General features: G+C 42.1%; 2 protein-coding genes across 2 annotated transcripts; both read left to right on the forward strand.

The window, feature by feature from the left end:
- Positions 1-1,364: 1,364 nt before the first annotated feature.
- LOC306791278 (E3 ubiquitin-protein ligase MYLIP-A-like) lies at positions 1,365-3,863 on the forward strand. The gene is made up of 2 exons (XM_079287929.1): positions 1,365-1,539; positions 2,067-3,863. Exons 1-2 carry the CDS (start codon positions 1,453-1,455, stop codon positions 2,259-2,261), a joined length of 282 nt encoding a protein of 93 aa, XP_079144055.1. The 5' UTR covers positions 1,365-1,452; the 3' UTR covers positions 2,262-3,863.
- Positions 3,864-10,740: 6,877 nt separating this feature from the next.
- Positions 10,741-21,222, forward strand: LOC306791840 (GMP reductase 1). Its single transcript, XM_079288739.1, has 9 exons — positions 10,741-10,922; positions 15,034-15,153; positions 15,460-15,543; positions 15,666-15,839; positions 15,919-16,000; positions 16,570-16,676; positions 18,775-18,817; positions 18,938-19,097; positions 19,247-21,222. Exons 1-9 carry the CDS (start codon positions 10,836-10,838, stop codon positions 19,428-19,430), a joined length of 1,041 nt encoding a protein of 346 aa, XP_079144865.1. The 5' UTR covers positions 10,741-10,835; the 3' UTR covers positions 19,431-21,222.
- The last annotated feature ends 1,821 nt before the right edge of the window (positions 21,223-23,043 follow it).

The following is a 23,043-nucleotide window of genomic DNA, read 5'->3' on the forward strand; positions in this document are numbered from 1 at the left end:
AAATGTTTCCAAATAGTATCCAAGTTGAGTAGATTCAGAGGAGCTTGTCTTGCTGTGGGAGTGTGATTCTGTCTCGAGAAATATCATGTGTATAGACTATATGAATGTGACTTGGCATAACATCTGTGTGAATGTGATGTCAAAATGTAACTGATGTTCTAGAACTTGTGACGTCATCAATGACATATGAATGGACGTAAGTTCTAGAACATCAAAGTCACATGTGATGTTACCATGGCAACATCACATGTGATGTCACCATGGCAACTCTGCATTCTAAATTCCGTGGAGTGGAGCTTGAAAAATATTGTGTAATTTTTCAAAACAACTTGCCTTCATGCCCATAATGTGCAGTCTTTATCAACCATTTTAGGTCAAATTGTAGGAAATGTTGTGCTGGTCATAGACATGGGTCAGTGGACTTCACCTAACCCTAACCCAACCAACTGCTCCATTAGACTCAATGTCTTATTGGAATACCCCAGGGTAGTTAAATCAAACTATGTCAGTGTATAGCTGGACGTTTTATTCATTTTTATTTCTATGATTTCACTTAAAACTGTAATGTTAATTTTACGTGAAAGATGTCTCCCGGTCCACTGAAAAATCCATTCTCAGTGTATGCGCACTGGAAGATTTCCACACACATTTTTGAGAGGAAGGGATCTTTTACAATAGAAAATGTAAGAATAGACTATGCAATATGCTCTAAACAGAAGGGATCACAGCTGCAGGTGCACTAAATGGTTAAACTTTGATGTATTTTCTTGTCTTTCATGTGAATAGTTTATGTAATTGTGAAACAAAATATGAAACAGATGTATTAACTATTAAAAAAACACATTCGATCAAGGAAAGATGAATATGAAAACACAATTACAAAGAAAAGTGTTATAACACCCAATTGCCCACAATCCAAGACGAATGAATTACTTACCACTCCCCCTCCACCTCTCCCTGTTCTCTCTCTATGCTGTCTGCCATGAGCTCAGGGAGCAATGCCCCAACTGGACAGCAGGTGTGCTCTTCAGCACTGCAGCACACAACCCACTACAATTCTATCATGTCTGTGGGTGTAAGAGGGAATGTGTGTGTGTGTGTGTGTGTGTGCGCGTGTGTGTGTGTGTTTGAGTGTGTGTATGCGTCAGGCGCCTGGCCTCTGCTGCTCCTGCCACTCTGCTGAAGGAGAGGGGGGGAGAGAGAGGATGCCGGAGGAGTGGAGGGAGAAAGAGAGCAAGGGGGATAGAGGGGAGAGAGTCCATGCCCAAATAAAGCCATGGGGGCCGGGGCTGAGCTGGGCCCCCCTTTGCTATAAATACGCTGGCCGCCTGGAGGTTCGGGTTCTGTGTTTGGGGCTTGGGACCAGCGACCACCACTGCTGCAGCAGCCTTCCTCAGGAGAGTCTCCTCTGTATACTCATCATCCTCATCGTCGGTGTTCTGGCCAGCCAAGATGCCTCGCGTGGACTCAGACCTCAAACTGGACTTTAAGGATGTCCTCTTCAGACCCAAGAGGAGCAGCCTGAAGAGTCGCTCAGAGGTCGGTGCGGTTAATTAGTTTTACTCTGAGATTGTAATCCAAATATTACAGCTACAGGTCAATTACAAGGGGGTAGAAGGTGGGTATGGGGGTGAAGGTGGGTAAATAACAGACGGATGACCTGAGAGGTGCCTAATTAGTTGCCTTGATTGCAGTCAACATTACTCTTCACAGCTCATTTGATGAGAGAGCCAGTTGCCGTGCCACTGAGCAGTTGTGGTGACACATTCTCTTAGCGTGCACCGTTTTGCTGGCTTTGACACCTCCTTGGTTTTAAGTCACGTGTTTACTGGCAACGTATGCTTTGACCCACTTTATCACTCATTACAAGACTGGTACAAACGTTAACTTGGTGTAATGTGGCCATGAAATTAATGTTAGAGGAGATTCCCTAAGCATGCCAAAATATATTGCCATTGGGTTCACAACTTTAACGCATTAGTTGAACCACTTTGGCTCAAAGCCTAAATTAGCTCAATATTGGAGAATAAACTAATTCAAACACTTTTTCTTTCCTCTACCCTCAGATGTGTCCCGTGTGTCGGTCGGAGGTGGAGCACGTGCAGCACGTCTACCTGCCCACCTGCACCAGCCTGCTGAACCTGACGCTGACCGACAACCACCAACACCGCAGCAGCATCCCCGCGCCCATTCACAGAGAAATGGCCTCTCCTCACAGCTGCTCTACAACAGAGTACGACCACAAGATCTACCATGCATAGAGACGACTTCACCGGACACTCGTCTCAGAAGGAACATTTATCGTCCGTCTGTTTCCTGCCTGGACTCCTTGAACTACCAAACATATAGAAACTCCTGAGCATATTCAAAGATCGACACACTCAAACCCCTGTGTGTGTGTGTGTGTGTGTGTGTCCATCGACGTCTGAGTGATTGTTAGTATTGTTGCTGTTGGTTTGCATGTCATTCTGTCCAGATCTTGTTTGCTTTATACAGCCCCTGCCACAAGATTTAGTTTTTAGTTTCGGCTCTCATTGTCTTTAAATTATTGCATCAGTTGACCTGATACAGACTCGACACATTTGTTTTTGAACTTGTGCGTCAGGCTCCTCGCCCCAGAACCTGAACCATATGATGACTGTTGTGTTTTAGAATAGCTAAACACTGTTTTAAAAAAATAATAATTTTAAAGCTTATGTTTTTGATTTGAGAGCTGAGTTTTAGTGTGTAAGAGAGTGAAATGACCAGAAACCAGAACCAGTGAGCTTGAACACGAATGCAGCATCTTGCTGACACTCACACAGCCTCCTTCACCTTGGAACGGGTATTGTTGATTAACTGCCACTTGTCCAAAACAACAAGCCTGATTTCATAGACTGATGCACCTTTCCATTTTTATCTCAATGCCAACAAAGTAAAAAATGATGAGCACAAAATGCTCTTCTACTAGATGCAGTACCACATTATAAACAAAGAGAAATAGGAATGTGTCCAGCAGCAGCTGCTTCCTCTGTAGATTTCTCCTCTGGGGTGTACTAGTGAGTTGATATTTTTAAAGGGTACAAGGAGATCTGTCCGTGCAATACTTGCTTGCTTTTTTGAAAAGCTTTTCATTTTCAAGTTTTATTTAATTTCAAAGACAATATTTAAGTAAAAAACAAAACGACAGTCACTTTACCAAGGAAGTTTTCCACGTGTCTGTAGGGGGTTTTGCCTTAATGTAGCATCAACACCGTGTTTATTATAGACTTTCCACAGACTTTTTTTCTGGTAAGAAAAGGAAGACTTTTATGTATTTTAATGCTGACTCGATTAAGCTCAGTCACTGCAGGGGAAGGACTTTTATTTTTCACATTTTACAAGTAGTGATTTGTTTCTGTTTTCTGAAGCAAAAGCCACTATTCTCTGTAAAAACAAATAACTCTGAATGTCGAGCCAATGTCAGAGAGAAATAGATGGAGAAAGCTAAAAAAAAAAAAGGCTTAGAGGATTCATTGAAGGCTGTGGATTTTGGATTTGCCTAATCTGTTGCATATTTATGTTTTATTGAAATCTTGTTCCAATAAAATGCCCCTGGTATTTCGGGCATTTACAGCCCTTTCAATCATTCAAACAATAACATTTTCAAAAAACATATGTATATCTTCGACAAATTCTAACATATCTTTAAATGCTCTGCCAAAAACATTTTCACAAACAATTATTTATATTGTATCAGGTTTTATTGGCTTTCTTTTGCAAGCGTCCCTTCCCAGTGTGGGTGTAGCCTAGAGCAATAGTCAATAAAACCTGATGGAGGCGTGGTTTTTGACCCACTTTGATGTCTGACTATACTATACTACAGTGGCGGGCCGTCAGGGCCTGCAAGGCCTTCTCTGCTGGCCTAAACAGAATCACAAAGCTATTTATATATTTTTTTTAAATGAAAAATTATTAGAATTTATTTTATAATTTAATAATTGTTCTTAAATGCACTACATGTATTATAATTTATAAAAACATTTTTCCCATAATCTTATTTTCTCATTGCACAGCTACTGTCTTCCTCAGTTGCTCTCAGATCTCACCTCTGTGTGTCTATGCCAGATGCCTGCAGACTCGGCTCTGCCGCCAGTGCAGATTAAAGTACATGGGGACGATATTGTTGATTGTCATAGTGTTCAACCAATCAGATCTTTAGTTTGACATGTTGGGCGTATTCTTTGACGTGTCAGCGGCCGCTAGCGGCCTATAATGTCGTCAGCATTACGTGCCGCTCATGTCCAGGTGCACGCGCTGCCGCGATGCAGAGTGTGCTGTGATTGGTCAGTGGGCGAGCACGTGACTATCGTGAATCGAAACTTAACTTGCCAGCAGAGCTTAGTTGGAGGAGTAAGACTTCAAATTCAAAGATATGGAAGAAATTATAACATCTTCAGGGTTTTGCCTGGTGTAGATTCAACCCCACAGCTAGCAGCCTGACTCAGCCAGGAAAAGGATTCGTATGAACGGTATTTCTTGCTGACGTCGGCGTCGGAGAAGCATTGCACATTGTATGGCTGGGAATGCGTTTCATTTTAAGTGAGCTGTTGGTGTTTGGAGCTACGCTAACCTGAGGACACCATAGCATTTGAAAACTTTTGGAGAGACTCAAGTGGCCCTCATCAGTTATATATTATGATGTACGTACCTGTACCTGTAGATCCAGCGCCAATTGTGATTACAGAATTATTTAAAGATACATACCGTTGTGTATTTATGTCAAAGAGCAATTTAAGTTTGGTATACAAAAGTGCTCTATTTAAAAAATGTTTCTTGTTCTTACTTTTAATTGAGAGCAGTCAATTTATTTCCACTGAAGACTTTATTTCGGTTCAGTCAATTTGTTACCAATTCATTTAAATCGAATTACTTTTACTTCACTTGATTCCTTTATTCATATGGAAATTAAGACTTTTCACTGAAATGTCCTGCTGAATAAACCCCCTTCAGTTTAAGCCTTTGTTACACAACCTTGCAGTGCAGGAAATGAGCACATGCATGTGGAAAAAGTTAATTTTCACATTTTGTTATGCATTCAGGAATAACTTCTTCCAGCAAGGGCACTATACAAAGAAACCCTAGTTAGAAACAATATAACAGGGCTGTAAAGGCAGCGAGAGACATACATATCTCAAAGGAACCTCTTGTTGCCAGGACACACTTTAACTAGCGCTTTGGCCCTGGCACTCATTCTGCTATTTATTTGGCAGCTGTTTTCCTCCGCTATGCTGACATCTGCTGGTCTCACTTTGTGCTAACAGTTATACATGCTAGGAAACAGATGCACATGTACATTCCTAGGGGTACTGTACATGTGCATTAAATGTCACTGTAAATGTCAAATGAACTAATTTATATTGGAATTAGTTTAAATATAAATAATTACGAAATAACTTGAAAACTGACAAAACTGTAGGAGGGGAGTGTTTTTTCTTCATTTCCTTTCTTTAGCCACCTTTATATGACACTATAAGGTCTCAAATTGGGTTGGATTGGGTTGGATTGGGTGCTCTCCGTCCGACTGACAGCGCCTGCTGTATCATAAACCTCTACTTTAAGATAAACATCCACATAGCTGTATCATAAACCTCTAGCTGAACCTAAACATCCACATAGATCAAAGAGCACAGGAGAAGACAATTGCAGGCCATATATAACCTTGACATAGAACCAAGCCTACTTTTATTGTGGCAGGGAATACACCAGACATTGCCTGTTTCAGCTGGTTTCTCTTGTCTGTGGGTATAAAGGTAGCATGCATGAAGATGATTTTGGGGTACTCCTCACAAGACTCTGCGATACGTGTCTGTTGAGAACTGCTCTCTTTTGCTTGCAAGCAAATAAATTGACGATTACAACTTTGATCCTTCATCAAGACTCTGTTTCATTTGACATTGATTTGAAAACACTTTACACTTTACACTCCCGAATAGTTTAAGAAATATTCCACAACACATGTTACACCGTACTACTGTACTAAAGTTACAAATGAGTTCATCATAACTTTTGTTCTCTGTTGACCTTTAGAAGCAAAGCACTTTGAGATGCCTTGCATCATAAAACACTTTGAATTTTTCCTAAATTCTCAATTACAACAATTAATCATAAATCACTATAAATATATATATATATTTCTTTTTTTATTAGGCCACATCACTATTTTCTCAAAGCTGACACAGACAACTTTGGACTGTGGGACGAAACCAGAAAACGCCCAAAAGTGTATTTTATGTTTGTAGTCTTAACATCTGAAGAAGGAATTCACTTCCCCTTTCAGTGATAGACCAATTAACATAACCTATTCATTTTTTGAGGGAAACTGGAGAACCCGGTGAAAACCTAAGGCTAAACTAATTCAGGGGATCAACTCATAGAACAGAAAGTCATGGAAAAGAATGTCATGGCTCACCTGGTAGATCACATGTACACCAAGTACATGTGATCTACCAGGTGAGCCACGACATTCAATTCAGATACAAAAGAATGTCATGGCTCAACTGGTAGATCACATGTACATCAAGTACATGTGATCCACCAGGTGAGCCATGTAAATTAGTCTTAACATCTGAAGAAGGAATTCACTTCCCCTTTCAGTGATAGACCAATTAACATAACCTATTAATTTTTTTAGGGAAACCGGAGAACCCGGAGAAAACCTAAGGCTAAACTAATTCAGGGGATCAACTCATAGAAGAGAAAGTCATGGAAAAGAATGTCATGGCTCACCTGGTAGATCACATGTACACCAAGTACATGTGATCTACCAGGTGAGCCATGATGTGATACACTTGGCAACTTTGGCAACTGTGCGAAAACATCCTTCTATAATGAAGTCTAAAACATGGTATTTCTGAATTGGTTCTTGTGGAGTTGGAGGATCAACATTGTATGCTATGGAGTCTGCACTCTCATAGCTGGAGCTGTCTGTGTCTGAGAATCCATCTGAGTCAGTTGATACATCACATTCATCTGAATCATATGGGGGGGAGACGACCATCAAATCACAGGCAGCATTTGCATAAGAGGTGTCCATGTGATCTACCAGGTGAGCCATTGTAACAAAACCATGGTTTAGGGCTTGACCGGGGGTGATTCTTGTTGCAGCATTTGGATCGAGCAACCGTGTTAGGAGATTTGAAAATGCCGTTAAGTCTTCATTTTCATCACAAATATTAAAATTTGAGGCTAACTCTATTGAATCATCCAAAGTTTCGTCAGTGTCGGAACTCCACTTTGAAATTGGCTGGCTACCGGTTGCCTCCTTGTACTCTTCTGATGTCTTCAGTGTCCATCTTGAATTGGGAGAGCAGTGTTCCCTGTTGAAATACTGGTTGGTCCACATTCCAGCATTCAGCAGGTGGTCTTCTGGCTGGCCGAGTAGATGGCAAACAGTTTTCATTACGTTGTATGGTGTCTTGCCATTGAAGAGGGCCCGGCCGGAGTACAGTTTTGCCAGGAGACAGCCCAGTGCCCACATGTCGATGGCTCCAGATATGGGGAGGCCCAAGATCACCTCTGGAGCTCTGTATGCACGAGGTTGCACAATCATTCCTTCTCTTACTTCTGAGGCTGACATGGCCAAACCAAAGTCAATTAATTTCACCCTGAAGGGATCATCCTGGTGGTTGACGAGCATAACATTGTCAGGTTTCAGGTCTGTGTGAATGATGCCGATACCCTTCAGGGCTTCAAATGCCACAAGTAGCTGACGTGTTATGGGGCGGATTTCATTCAGGGTCAGGTGTGATTGTCTCTCTTTCATCAAATCCCAAAGGCTCATGTCCAGTTTCTGGAAGGCGATGCAAGACATGCCTTCGAATATGAAACTGTCTTTGAATGTCACCAAGTTGTTTTTCTCTGGGTCAAGGGTCCTGAGTTGTTCCAGCATTTTCACTTCTCTGACGTGATATTTAACGTCTTTGTTGATCTTGATGGCCACAGTCTCGGATGTTGCCAAATTGATACACTTGGCAACTTTGCCAAAACATCCTTCTGCAATTAAGTCTGAAACAATGTATTGTACAGAATTGTTGCAGAGTATGTGATGCTCTTGTATCTGAATTGGTTCTTGTGGAGTTGGAGGATCAACATTGTATGCTATGGAGTCTGCACTCTCATAGCTGGAGCTGTCTGTGTCTGAGAATCCATCTCTTGAGTCAGTTGATTCATCACATTCATCTGAATCATATGGGGGGGAGACGACCATCAAATCACAGGCAGCATTTGCATAAGAGGTGTCCATGTGATCTACCAGGTGAGCCATTGTAACAAAACCATGGTTTAGGGCTTGACCGGGGGTGATTCTTGTTGCAGCATTTGGATCGAGCAACCGTTTTAGGAGATTATAAAATGACAATAAGTCTACATTTTCAACACAAATATTTGCAATTGAGTAGAACTCTATTGTTTCATCCAAAATTTCGCCAGTGTCGAAACTCCACTTTGAAATTGGCTGGCTACCGGTTGCCTCCTTGTACTCTTTTGATGTCTTTAGTGTCCATCTTGAATTGGGAGAGCAGTGTTCCCTGTTGAAATACCGCTTGGTCCACCTTCCAGCATTCAGCAGGTGGTCTTCTGGCTGGCCGAGTAGATGGCAAACAGTTTTCATTAAGTTGTATGGTGTTGTGCCATTGAAGAGGGCCCGGTCGTAGTACAGTTTTGCCAGGAGACAGCCCAGTGCCCACATGTCGATGGCTCCAGATATGGGGAGGCCCAAGATCACCTCTGGAGCTCTGTATGCACGAGGTTGCACAATCATTCCTTCTCTTACTTCTGAGGCTGACATGGCCAAACCAAAGTCAATTAATTTCACCCTGAAGGGATCATCCTGGTGGTTGACGAACATAACATTGTCAGGTTTCAGGTCTGTGTGAATGATGCAGATACCCTTCAGGGCTTCAAATGCCACAAGTAGCTGACGTGTTATGGGGCGGATTTCATTCAGGGTCAGGTGTGACTGTCTCTCTTTCATCAAATCCGAAAGGCTCCTGTCCAGTTTCTGGAAGGCGATGCAAGGCATGCCTTTGAATATGAAACTGTCTTTGAATGTCACCAAGTTGTTTTTCTCTGGGTCAAGGGTCCTGAGTTGTTCCAGCATTTTCACTTCTCTGACGTGATATTTAACGTCTTTGTTGATCTTGATGGCCACAGTCTCGGATGTTGTTAAATTGATGCATTTGGCAACTTTGGCAAAACCTCCTTCTCCAATGAAGTGTGAAACAATGTATTGTACAGAATTGTTGCAGAGTATGTGATCCTTTCTTAGCTGAAACATTTTTCCTGTCAAATGTTTCCAAATAGTATCCAAGTTGAGTAGATTCAGAGGAGCTTGTCTTGCTGTGGGAGTGTGATTCTGTCTCGAGAAATATCATGTGTATAGACTATATGAATGTGACTTGGCATAACATCTGTGTGAATGTGATGTCAAAATGTAACTGATGTTCTAGAACTTGTGACGTCATCAATGACATATGAATGGACGTAAGTTCTAGAACATCAAAGTCACATGTGATGTTACCATGGCAACATCACATGTGATGTCACCATGGCAACTCTGCATTCTAAATTCCGTGGAGTGGAGCTTGAAAAATATTGTGTAATTTTTCAAAACAACTTGCCTTCATGCCCATAATGTGCAGTCTTTATCAACCATTTTAGGTCAAATTGTAGGAAATGTTGTGCTGGTCATAGACATGGGTCAGTGGACTTCACCTAACCCTAACCCAACCAACTGCTCCATTAAACTCAATGTCTTATTGGAATACCCCAGGGTAGTTAAATCAAACTATGTCAGTGTATAGCTGGACGTTTTATTCATTTTTATTTCTATGATTTCACTTAAAACTGTAATGTTAATTTTACGCGAAAGATGGCTCCCGGTCCACTGAAAAATCCATTCTCAGTGTATGCGCACTGGAAGATTTCCACACACATTTTTGAGAGGAAGGGATCTTTTACAATAGAAAATGTAAGAATAGACTATGCAATACGCTCTAAACAGAAGGGATCACAGCTGCAGGTGCACTAAATGGTTAAACTTTGATGTATTTTCTTGTCTTTCATGTGAATAGTTTATGTAATTGTGAAACAAAATATGAAACAGATGTATTAACTATTAAAAAAACACATTCGATCAAGGAAAGATGAATATGAAAACACAATTACAAAGAAAAGTGTTATAACACCCAATTGCCCACAATCCAAGATGAATGAATTACTTACCACTCCCCCTCCACCTCTCCCTGTTCTCTCTCTATGCTGTCTGCCATTAGCTCAGGGAGCAATGCCCCAACTGGACAGCAGGTGTGCTCTTCAGCACTGCAGCACACAACCCACTACAATTCTATCATGTCTGTGGGTGTAAGAGGGAATGTGTGTGTGTGTGTGTGTGTGTGTGTGTGTGTGTGTGTGTGTGTGTGTGTGTGTGTGTGTGTGTGTGTGTGTGTGTGTGTGTGTGTGTGTGTGTGTGTGTGTGTGTGTGTGTGTGTGTTTGAGTGTGTGTATGCGTCAGGCGCCTGGCCACTGCTGCTCCTGCCACTCTGCTGAAGGAGAGGGGGGGAGAGAGAGGATGCCGGAGGAGTGGAGGGAGAAAGAGAGCAAGGGGGATAGAGGGGAGAGAGTCCATGCCCAAATAAAGCCATGGGGGCCGGGGCTGAGCTGGGCCCCCCTTTGCTATAAATACGCTGGCCGCCTGGAGGTTCGGGTTCTGTGTTTGGGGCTTGGGACCAGCGACCACCACTGCTGCAGCAGCCTTCCTCAGGAGAGTCTCCTCTGTATACTCATCATCCTCATCGTCGGTGTTCTGGCCAGCCAAGATGCCTCGCGTGGACTCAGACCTCAAACTGGACTTTAAGGATGTCCTCTTCAGACCCAAGAGGAGCAGCCTGAAGAGTCGCTCAGAGGTCGGTGCGGTTAATTAGTTTTACTCTGATACTGTAATCCAAATATTACAGCTACAGGTCAATTAACCATCAGACCGGCATATTTCCCAAGAGGAGTGTGATCTGTTTACTGCTGCATTCAGAAAGTTTATTTACCCATACACCTCTATTGTAGGTGAGGCAATATAAATATATTAACTAGTATTACAAGGGGGTGGAAGGTGGGTATGGGGGCAGTATTGTGGAGCCTTCTAACCCTGTTTGCTAGTCATGATTAAAGATGAAAAATATTCACAGAGCAACGACAGAAATTACATTAATCAACCCCATATGCTTGAAAGAGTGCCTCACTAAAGCTGTAAAGTGCACGCTCACTGTAATTCAATATGTGCGAGTGTCATTGTTGTCTTGTCCCATGAAAGCCAGTAGGTGTACACTGCCTTTGTACTTTGGTAAGCAAAAACGCTACCTTGACTGAGCATGTAACAGCGGAGTGACCTTCTTAAAGGTGACAGGAAACAAGTCTAGCCTGTACCAGACAGAGGTAAACAACAACTGTCCACAAGCATAGAAAACAACAAAAGAGGAGGAGAAGCAGAGATTTTTAAAAAAATGGGAAAAAAAAGGTTTCGATCAGAATGGATTTAGTCATTTTCCTTTTACACCAGTAGAACAGGCCACCGTGTCTCTAATCACCCACTGGTTTAGCTCTCAGGGACAACACAAACCTCTCCTTGTCGTTGTATACTCGCTACTTCCTCGACTCAGCAATGTGTCACCAGATCAGGGACTGGTACCGACCCAAGATCCTGATACTGGTGTGGTGGCACTAGATCTGGGGTGGAAGGTGGAAGTGGGTGGGAGCTGGGTGGGAGCTGGCTTCTGACAACATGACACTGTTGTCAGAAGCCAGCTCCCACCTACGGGACACTTCTCAGAAAACCTGATTAAAAATAGTACTGTGTGTTACAGTCAACCAGAGCACATTCCATATGCCACAGAGGTATCAGGATAACATTATATATATACACACTGATGCAGATAACAGCACAGAGAATACCCAGCACTTGAGCATGCACTGATGTGTACGGAGTGTAGTCAGGGACAGTTTTACATTTTGTCACATTTGTTGAATACCTGATGTGTTAAATCTGACATTTCATCAAATCCGCTTTTCCTACAGTAACTAAATAATAAAGGAAACACCTAAAATAACTGATGTGATTTCAGATGTCAATACACAAGATGAGTTCATTGCAGCATTCCAGTATACTGCTGCCAAACTAATGGCACATACACTAAAAGCATCCATCTGACTGCTCTTGTTTGAATTATTGCTGAATTTAGCAGGAGCAGAAATCCACCTGTCAAAGCTAAGCGTACGAGACATCCACCGAGTTGTTTAGAGGAGGGGAGGTATATGAACATCATGGAAGACAAACTGCATCAACAACAAGAGACTTTTATTTTTTTGCAGATGCTGATGTGAATTTTCACTGCACCATTGAAGTTAGCAAAAACACCTGCAACACGCCAATACATAGAAGATGACAGCAACTGTATTGAAGCCTTTCAAATTGTATAGCTGCACATCTACATCAGTTTAGCCAGATTGTAACCCCAAAACCTCTCTCCATAAAAGATAATTCCTTAGTGTTTCACAATCTGCAAAAATTGCAAAGACTATCCAAATTCTATGAACCGAAAAAAAACCGGCATCGCATAAATCCTAAGGATGCTTTATAACTGGGACTAACTGGATCCACGTGTCCTATACTGGAAAATATTGCTGAGTCAGTGTACTGTATTAAAAGAAGAGGCCTGTATTGATTTACTGCAGCAATACAATGCATTTGCACAACCGTATGCTCCTCCCTTCTCATCCATCTCCTTTCACCTTCCTCTTTCTGCCGCCATTGTGAGTTATAGCCTCATTTTGCTGTGGCGTAATAAATGTCTTGCCACAACTCAACAAAAGCTCTCAGCACTATGAAATTGTTGGATTTTCGTATATGTAATCAGTTTGAAGGCTTAAAATCGGTTTAAAACTTCACTTTTCATTATAAAACTGTTCCTCTAACCTTCCCTGTGGTTTCCCAGGTTTACAGTATTAAGCATGCTAATAATACAATATACCTTCTCTAAATGACTTCTCCAACAAGACGATGTAATAACATTAAAAGATACTGGTATATAAAACAGTGAAACAGTAGCACAAGTAAAAAAGAGTCAAAGTCAATCTGCTGTCAGTACTTTTAAGAAGAAATGGATGTTCCTCTTTGTGACTCACTTTAGAGCAGGGGTTCTTAACCTTTTTGACCTCGGGGCCCAACTTTTCAAGTACAAAGTGTCCCGGGCCCACTCTGACTATATGCATCAAAAGTGTCAGACAACCTGTCGGTCATACAGAAACAGAGCAGTGGGCCTTTGGAGTCAGTAAAAATTTAAGATTTTTGTCCGCATAAAATAAAAAAGTATCTTTCAGTGTGAATAACTGCCTGTGGCTGTAATTGTACAGGTAAAGGACAGTATAGGGCTGTAACTACACTATCAGTACAACAACTGCCTCAAATTTGAACAATTGGACAAAGTATGACCATTCTACAGTGTTTCTTCCATGAAGAGATCCAGGCGGAGCTCTAAAAGGATATTTGGAGACCCAAATGGACACATGGTAACCAAATGATATTCTGACACACTAAAGGTGTTTCTCCCTTTATATTTTGATGTTATATTATTTTCCTTTTATTTTTAGCCTTTGCAAAAACGATGTATATATGATCGAAGACATGGTGTGTGAATAGCGGACTTGCAGTGCTTAATGGCTGCGACCGAGCGCACGATAGAGAATGAGAATAGCTCAGTTCCGCAAACGTTGGCTGACGGCTTATAGAAGAGGAGGATAAGGTTTGTACTATAAGTACCAGTGTTTTCTGAAGCCAGTAGCTCCATGGTAACATCCGCTAGCACGTTGTCGGGTCTGTAATGTGTCTTTTTCCGTCGGAATGCTGCAAAATACGACTTGCAGCGGTTATGGCGACTTTGGACAGTGTGTGTGTGGGCTCCTTTTGTGGAGAAACCATAAGAAATGAAAGAAAATCGATGATTTCTTTGCAAAGATGAGGATTTTGGGCATGCTGGGATACCAAACACGGACATGTTTTGTGACGTATTTGCGCAAACAAGCTGTAGGAACGGAAGGGGAGGGGATCGAGGATGCCGGTGTTGAACAGGCAAAACCCTTGTTAAATAAATGAGATGATAGAATGTGATGATCACAAAGACATTTATTATCATGTGTATGTAAACCTGCACACACAACAAGAAGCCCAACAGACTTTCCCACGAGCGTTGGATGTTTCGTCGCTACGTGTCGCTTTATTGTTGAAGGCTTCAGTGCTTCGTTTGACAGCATTAGCCCACATTCCACACACTGAGCCCTCGGCTCTGCCTCGTTGCCTCCGTTCACAAAGCCGTACTTAAGAAAGTCAGGGTTGTACTTGCGCACACATTTAGACTTTTGGGGGGGGGGGGATGGCACCACTGTCGTCTTCATTTTTTCTTTTTAATAACTTATCCATAACTTTCGCTACAGGCTAGCGGCTAGCTGAGTGTCTTCTTCTGCTTATTGCAGCTTGTTAAACAATCATGGGCCGCGGCCCTATGGTTAAGAATCACTGCTTTAGAGGAACACATGTGCATAAACTCCACTCATACTGAGTAGCTAACAGTTCAGCGGTTAAGTCATGTTAACTCATGAGAATATATAATTATATATTGTGGCAGATGTTTATTTGTAAGGAATCATAGCTTGATTTATCAGTACACGTATACTGTCCTGCAGCGAGTGTGTCACAATGGGACCTGCTTGTTCATGTAGCTTATCACATTAGAGCAGCACCGGCTAAGCCAATCGCTGGATCTTAATGATTCAGTGCATCCCCATCAAGACTCTGAACGTGAGCCACATGAGCTGCTCACATTCGCAAGAAAGTCTGCGCTGTCTCTCGGTCAGCTCGAGAGAAAAAAAGAATCCATCTGCCGCATTAAAACACTTTCCTAGATAGGCTATGATTCATGTTCATGAAGCAGGTCTCCAGAGGTACTCATGTCTCGTCCCCCCCCCCCTCAGGTGGACCTCCAGAGGACCTTCACATTCCGCAACTCCAAACAGACCTACACAGGCATCCCCATCATCGCTGCCAACATGGACACCACAGGGACGTTTGAGATGGCACAGGTCCTCAGCAAAGTGAGTTAACACAACTGAATGGAAGGAGAAATAAACAGCATCACTGTGTTTGTCTCCGTGTATCACCGCCACGATCTATGCACAATTTCTTTGTATTTGACATCGAACCCGCTAGCTTGTGGGATGATACTTGTTTTCTTTTCAACACCTAATGACTCATCATCATTATGTATTTTATTTTTCTTTATCTTGCATTACAGATGGAACCATGATGGAAGAAATATCACGAATAAACAGACAAGAATGGGAATGCAGCTTTTTGTTTGTGTTAAATCATTCCAACTTTCTTTCCTTCTTTCTCTGCAGCACACTCTCTTCACAGCCATCCATAAACACTACTCTGTAGAGGACTGGAAAAACTTTGCTGCTAATCATCCAGAATGCTTAGAGGTAATAGAGATGTTTACCATTATTTGTTTATGTCGGTTGTTCCTCATAAGCAACAGTAACTGCACACAATTGTTATTCACAAGGCGCTCCCCCTAAATGGCAAACACGGCTTTTCTCACTAGCATATAGCCGCCAGCTCAGGCAGCGGCATTGCAGATCTGGAGAAGCTGTGTGCCATTTTGGAAGCAGTCCCCACCCTCAAGTACATCTGTCTGGATGTGGCAAACGGCTACTCTGAGTACTTTGTGGAGTTTGTCAAGACGGTCAGGGAAAAGTTTCCCAAGCACACCATCATGGTAAGAGACACGGGCTGTTCTGGGATGCGTTGTATTGTGAGACTGTGTCTTGGGGCTAATGCTGTGTCTGGCTTTGCAGGCCGGTAACGTGGTAACAGGGGAGATGGTGGAGGAGCTTATCCTCTCCGGTGCTGACATCATCAAAGTTGGCATCGGCCCAGGTGGGTACGACTGTCTTGAGCATGTCTACAAATAGCGCGAGTAGTGTTTTCCCCCTAAATCAACAAAAAAACAAAACTGTACAGGCTTCACATATAAACACAGACACAACTAAGATGGGAAACAGGCAGGAACGCAAACACACACATCAGCCTTTATCAGCAGGGTTAGTTTGTGCTATAGACTCATAAAGTGCCTCTTACTGTGCAGTTGATTTAAGTTACAACTTACAGACTGTTGCAAATAGGGTGAAACATGGTTTCATCACCAGCAGATTAGCCTTCAATGCAGCAGAACTGGTTTTAGCAGATCATTGTAAAATGACAACTTTAACAAGAAAAAAGAGCTCTAGTATCAATTATTCAGTTTTGCTATGAAGTTTGATAAATCCCCTACGGGCCTGGGCATTGAGACGGTGCTGTTATCTAGCCTGTGGAGCTAGAAACACGACCTGAACTGACACTACCAGACCTGAAAGATAACGGGCTCCTGTAGCTGCAGCCGCTGAAATTACACACAGACAGTGACGATGGACTTCTCTAATGCGTACACTGTGAACTGTGCATTGCAGGGTCTGTGTGCACGACAAGGATCAAGACAGGAGTGGGCTACCCACAACTCAGTGCCATAATAGAGTGTGCAGACTCAGCCCACGGACTCAAGGGACACATTATCTCTGTAAGTCTCACATCAAGGCACAAACAAATACCAACGGACAGCCAGAGTTGCTGAAGTTAGTATCATGTAGAATATATGTATTGTACATATTAAGTATACTGCATATGGTAACGCTATCTTATTGTGCTGTTGGAGAGGAGTTCATCGCTCAGTTCCTCTCTGTGTGAATTGGAAGCCACACAGAGTTCGGTGGGCATCAGTCCAACAAAAATGTGATTACCTATGGTCCAGTTGGGAGAAAGGCCATCCGTCACAGGGTAGAGCAGGGGACTGTCATGGATGCATTGGACTCAGCAGCAAAATGTGCCTAAGACATCGAGGACATTGGAATAAAAGTACAACATAGTTAACATTTAGTTATTTGGCTCTTCAAAGAGAAAATTAGCTTTTTTTTTTCATGTGAAGCTATTGAAATGCCTATCAACGTACCGGATAGAGTCCTGACAAACATAACCAAGGACCCTTAGATTAACACTATACTATAGCATGGGTGATAACTAACATTATGGGTAAATAACAGTGGTGTATAGTAACGAAGTAGAAATACTTCGTGTGTTATAGCAGAGTATAAATACTTCGTTACTGTACTTAAGTCGTTTTACTACTTATATTTCTGTTGACTTTTACTTTTACTTTTACTTCAGTACGTTTTGCAAAGAAAACCGATACTTTTACTCCGATACATTTCCCCTGAAACCTTAGTTAGCTCGGTAGCCCAGGATGCTACATGCTATAGCATGTAGCATCCTGGGCTAGCGAGCGACTACATGAGTATAATTCCACTCTACGATGACTGATTTCATGATGGAAGCAGAAATGAAAGCACCTGCTAGTCCCGAAACAAACGACGGTGGTGACGAATACCAACACCAGTGGATCGCTAGTGAGCTGAGGAAGTTTTGACAGTCGTGCAGCACTAGTTGGCTAACGTTAGCTATAGCTAGCCACCACACCATAGGATTGACGGGAGCCCAGAAGCGCAGCATTAGCATTAGCTTTAGCATTAGTGAAATCCTTCCCAGCTGTGCGCAAGCTGTGTGTGAAGCTGAACACACCTCTACCTGCCGCAGCGGCCTGTGAAAGGCTATTTAGCATCGCAGGACTACTCTTCAGATTGTGTTCAAATCAGGCCCACAGGAGTTTACAAGGCAGGTGTCCTTTCTCTTAAGCGGCCTTGGGTCCCCTGAAAGGCGCTATATAAATTAAAGTTATTATTATTATTATAAACACTGACCTGATGCATCAAGTGGATATGTTTTGCTGAACATAATATTATGCATTGGTCCTCTACATCCTCTAGTCTAATGAGCAGACTTATAAACGCACTGTTACAACTCCTTCATAGTGTCATATTGCTTTTCGGAGAATTATGATGATAAGTTCATAGTAGATGCAAAAGTATACTTATGTACAATATGTTATGTTGAACATCGTTGCTCCTGAATGGATCACAGCCAACCCAATTATGTTCAACACAGCTCCATGTCCTTGGTCATGGTGGCCACAGCACTTAAAAGAATAAACTTCATAATTCTCAAAATTCTGACCCTTTGCTTTTTTATTAACAGCATTTACTTGTACTTTTACTTTCAATGAACAGGTTATGATGTTCATTTGATGTTCAGGTTGTGATGTACATTTAATATCAGAAAATTACTTTTGATACTTAAGTACTTTTGGACTTAAGTACAATAAATATCAGATACTTTAAGACTTTTACTCAAGTGGTATTCTAATAGGTGACTTTTTACTGGAGTAGTTTTCCAGTAAGGTATCTTTACTTTTACTCAAGTATGGCTTTTGAGTACTTTATACACCACTGTTAAATAATCATCTAAAGAGGGTTATGCACAGTGGCTAAATAGATTGCTTTTATGTTTTGGGGCCTTTTTTTTCTTTAAAATGTAACAGGAGTCCAAAATATGAGGTTACACAACATAAAGGCTCTAATAGTTTCTAATGTTGATGATAGTAATAGCCACTAGAGGGCATCCTCACTCTTCTGAGGCTGGTGGAATAACAAGAACAACTTTCAGACCGGAGACTCAGCGTGAAGCCATATGGCTGACACCAGTACGGTGCTTTTTTTTCTCTTCAGGACGGTGGCTGTAGTTGCCCAGGAGATGTGGCGAAGGCCTTTGGTAAGTATTCAACCCCACCATTTAATGTTCTTTTCACACTTAATGAATCACATATTTGTTCATGTGTCTGTGCTGTGATGTTCTAACAACCAACATGGCTTCTCTGCCTCTGCTCCTCAGGTGCAGGTGCTGACTTTGTAATGATGGGGGGGATGCTTGCGGGCCACGACCAGTGCGTCGGAGAGGTCATTGAGAAGAACGGCAAGAAATACAAACTTTTCTATGGCATGAGCTCCGACACAGCCATGAAGAAATACGTGGGTGGAGTTGCTGAGTATAGGTAAGCGGCTGAGGAGTAGACGGCGATCAGTATGCTTTCAAGGGTTACTATTACCCTTAATAGAACTTTTAATTTATATTCAGTTGAATAACTCAGATGGTCCATGATAACTAAACATCCGTATTCCTGCTTTCTCCCTCTACTCTCAGGGCGTCTGAGGGAAGGACAGTGGAGGTTCCTTATAGAGGAGACGTGGAGAACACCATCCTTGACGTGTTGGGTGGCCTCCGCTCCACCTGCACCTATGTGGGCGCCGCGAAGCTCAAAGAGCTGAGCCGGAGAACCACCTTCATTCGTGTCACACAACAGTCCAGCCAAATGTTCACGTCGTAGGGCGCACACATACATGCACACACCGGTGGCAGAACATGCATTGTACATGCGTCATGCCAGTGGTGTAACACATACAGGAGACCGACGGACACTCGCACCTCACACTTCTCTGCATGATCACCCAGCCTGTTTCTCTCAGGATATCTGTTGTCAGAAAGCTGTAAGTTCCCTGCACGCTGTGATTAAAAGAAACTCACAGGTCGACTTCAATTCTCCCGGAGAAGAATCAAAGGACCCTAAGCAACTTAATCCTACAGCGAGTGTGTTTACATGCTTAGAGACGCCATAAGATGCTTTTGAACGTGCCAGATTTCATTTTCAAATGGACGAGAGAGAGCAAGACTACTGAGGCATGTGCACTTTAGATCTAATATTACAAAATACTCTTTTGACTTAGTAGTCGGGAATAAAGAATGACAGCTATATGATAAACACATTGCATGTAAACACACTCAGCAGGAGGAGGCTAACACTTATGCTAAGATCGTTTGGGGAAACTATTCGACTCAACTGTGTGTTGGAATTAAATGTGCAAATCAATATGCAAGATCCAGAGTGGTCACCCGTTAAAGGTCTGCTAATTTCCCCTGTGGTGTTGCTCATTCTGTGAATTTGAATCATTGTCTGAATGACAGACAACATAATGTATCCCTATTAAGTGTGTGTGCATGTATTTTGGGAGTGTCAGGAAGATTGAGCGAGCTGAAGATGATGACTTCTGAATTCATGCATCCGAAAACAGTCACTTTAAATCCTCTTCCTTCATTCCACTGTGCCTGACATTTGAAATCAATAGCGCCCTGTGGCCTCTACTGCTCTTGTACTTTATGCAAGGAACTCCAGGGAAAAGTCACGTAAAAAGACGACAAAGTTAAACACCATTAACACAGTTTCATTGTTTTTGCAAAGATAGAAAATGGTGGAAATAAACCAAAATGGTTAGAGAACGATCTGTGTGATTTCTTTTTTTCTGGACATGAAACTGCATATTTGTTTGTCAACAAACAGACAGACAGGTCTCACAAACCTCACCGTAGGTAGAAGTTCCTCAGTGAACACAGAAGTCAGGCTAGGAGGATCCCACCATGAGCATTTCAGCATTTAACATGTTAGCGAGACCCAGAATGCACCTGTGAAGTGTGGTTGTTTGATTTTGGTCCGCTGACATCTGGCGATGATGTTGTAGATTGTAACCAAATCAGCTGGATTCAAAGTGTGTCAGATAACATTTACATTTGACCCGATTGCCACATTTACAAGCTAGAGGGTGGAGCATGATTGGTTTTTCGTTATTATATTAGTGGAATTGTCGAAAGAAAGGGAGTCTTGGCACTCAAACCAAAATCTTCTAGCAGGAGCCATTTGACAAATTAGAAGAGAATGATCCAACATATACTTCATATTATTTTACTGTACTGCAAAATGGAGCTTTTACGGGCTTTACAGGCCTTCTTGGAGTTAGAAAACGTAGAGAAGCTGTTTTCTTGGAGACCGTTGTAGTCATCAACTAGGCCAGGAGATTTATTTTGTCCCCTAATATGTTTTCTTCTGTGTAAATTATTCTTTAACCCAAATGTATATTGTTCTGCATTATTGTACACTATAGAGGGAAGTATGTTCTGCTCAATTTCAGCACTTAGCCAACCCAATGGAGGAAAAACATCATAGCTTGAGACGAATAAGGTTTTAAATGCAGTACTTGTGTTGTGTGTGGGTATCTATATCAAATGTGTGGTGTTGTGGATGTGTTTGTTAGCGTTGGTATTCAAATAAAGACATGACTTGCACATTGTTTTCCAGATATGTCAAGGTTTCATTTTCTTTTTCAAAGAGGTGCATTTGTACAGATGTCCAATACATACACCGACAGGGTTTCTCCATTGCTATAGAGGAAAGGGGTGGTGAGACACAGGGACTTGGTGAGTACAATATAGTACAGACAAGTTGGCTGGGAACTGCTGCGGCCTCCACGCAGGCCAGACTGTCCGAGCGGGTGTGTGCTGATGTTCAGTCCTCTGCTACCATCGTATGGGCCAAAAAGTTTCAGTTCAGTATTTGGTGTCACAGGTTAGCAGAGAGACATCGAGACAGACTGGTTGCTAGCCTCAGGGCTGAATGTTCAGAACAGGGAGGGGGGTAAATCAACTGAGCCACAGCTAACAGATAAGCTCCACCGCCCCCCCATCCCTCCGTGGCAGTGGGCAGGGTCAGAGGTCAAGAACAGTACAGCCTGTCCCCTGTTGAAGTGTCGCCTTGCACAGAGAGGCGGAACAAAGATGTTCAGTACACTAAAGAGTAATCCAAGCCGTCTCCAGCATAATACACATAATATCATAATAATAATTCATAGTTAATTGTCAATGATGACATTTGTTAATCATATCAAATAATATGTAATACATTTACATATCTTATAACAGCCCACGATGTAAATTGATTGGGGTGAAACTAAACTGTTAAGTGGGCCTCTATATGTTTTTTTTTTTTATTCTTTCTGCCTGAGTTGGTTATCCAGCGCTATGGACATTGACGAGACGTCATACAAAAAAAAAAGAAAGAAAAAAAAAGGAATCCTGATTGAATTCTGTTCACTTTAAAACACAACATAGTGCCAAAAACATCCTTTTTGCAAAATGAAAGTACAAACATCAAGAAACAAAGAGCACACATGCCTTCTTTTTCTGATCGAAAAAGTCAAAGCTCACACACCAACATTCATTTTATTTGTAAAATTGTGCAAGAAGCCAATTAAAAAAAAGACATTAGTGTTCCTCACGCGAGGAAGCTTGTCGTAAAAACGCAACAATGACACATTCTCTACATAGTTTTAAGTCCCCTGACATTATATTGAGTGCTACAAGGAGACCAAAAACACAGAAAAAGCTTCTGCACCAAAGATAATGCAAAATCAAAAATGCAGAGGTTTGTACGCACCGTTTTCACACCGCACGGCCAAAACTGAGCTGTGCTGAACTCCTTACTTACTTACTCCTTAGTATGTCCAAGATTAGATCTCAAAATGTGAACAAAAACAAAACCTATGGAGCCGCACAGCCTGGTCGGCGTAGGGTGGGAAAGATTCCAAACAAACCCCGAACACAACAAAAGAAGGGATGCATTCCAATGACAAGAGGTTTTCCGAGTAGAAAAGAACCAAGGAACCACCTAACACCTCGGCCCGTTGGACCCAAGAACGCGCCGAGCGCCAAGCGAGATGGAGCACAGACAGACGAACGCAAGGTTACGGCAAGGCGATGTGCAAAAACTTAAACTGAGCCATCTCTCTTTTTCATCCTTATTCTCTCCGTCTGTTTTGAATGAATGTTGCCCCTAGGGAAGGTATCGGTCTGAGACAGAGGGGTTAGACCAAGCCCGTCCTAGGATTAGAAAGTGCTGAAATATGATCAAGTCTTTTACATCTACTTACATGTGCATCTCTGTTGGTTGGTTGTCGGTTTTTTCTTTTTTCTCTTTTTTTTTCTTTTTCGAAAAAAAGAAAAAAAGAAAAAGTGGTCCCCACTAATCAATGAGGTTTCTTTTTTTTTTTTCTGTGGGTCTCACCGTGAACCATCAAGGGTCAGGGTCTATGTGATCTCACAGACAATTGGAGGAG

This window comes from Melanostigma gelatinosum (assembly GCF_949748355.1).
Source record: "Melanostigma gelatinosum genome assembly, chromosome: 17".
NCBI classification, from domain to species: Eukaryota; Metazoa; Chordata; class Actinopteri; order Perciformes; family Zoarcidae; genus Melanostigma; species Melanostigma gelatinosum.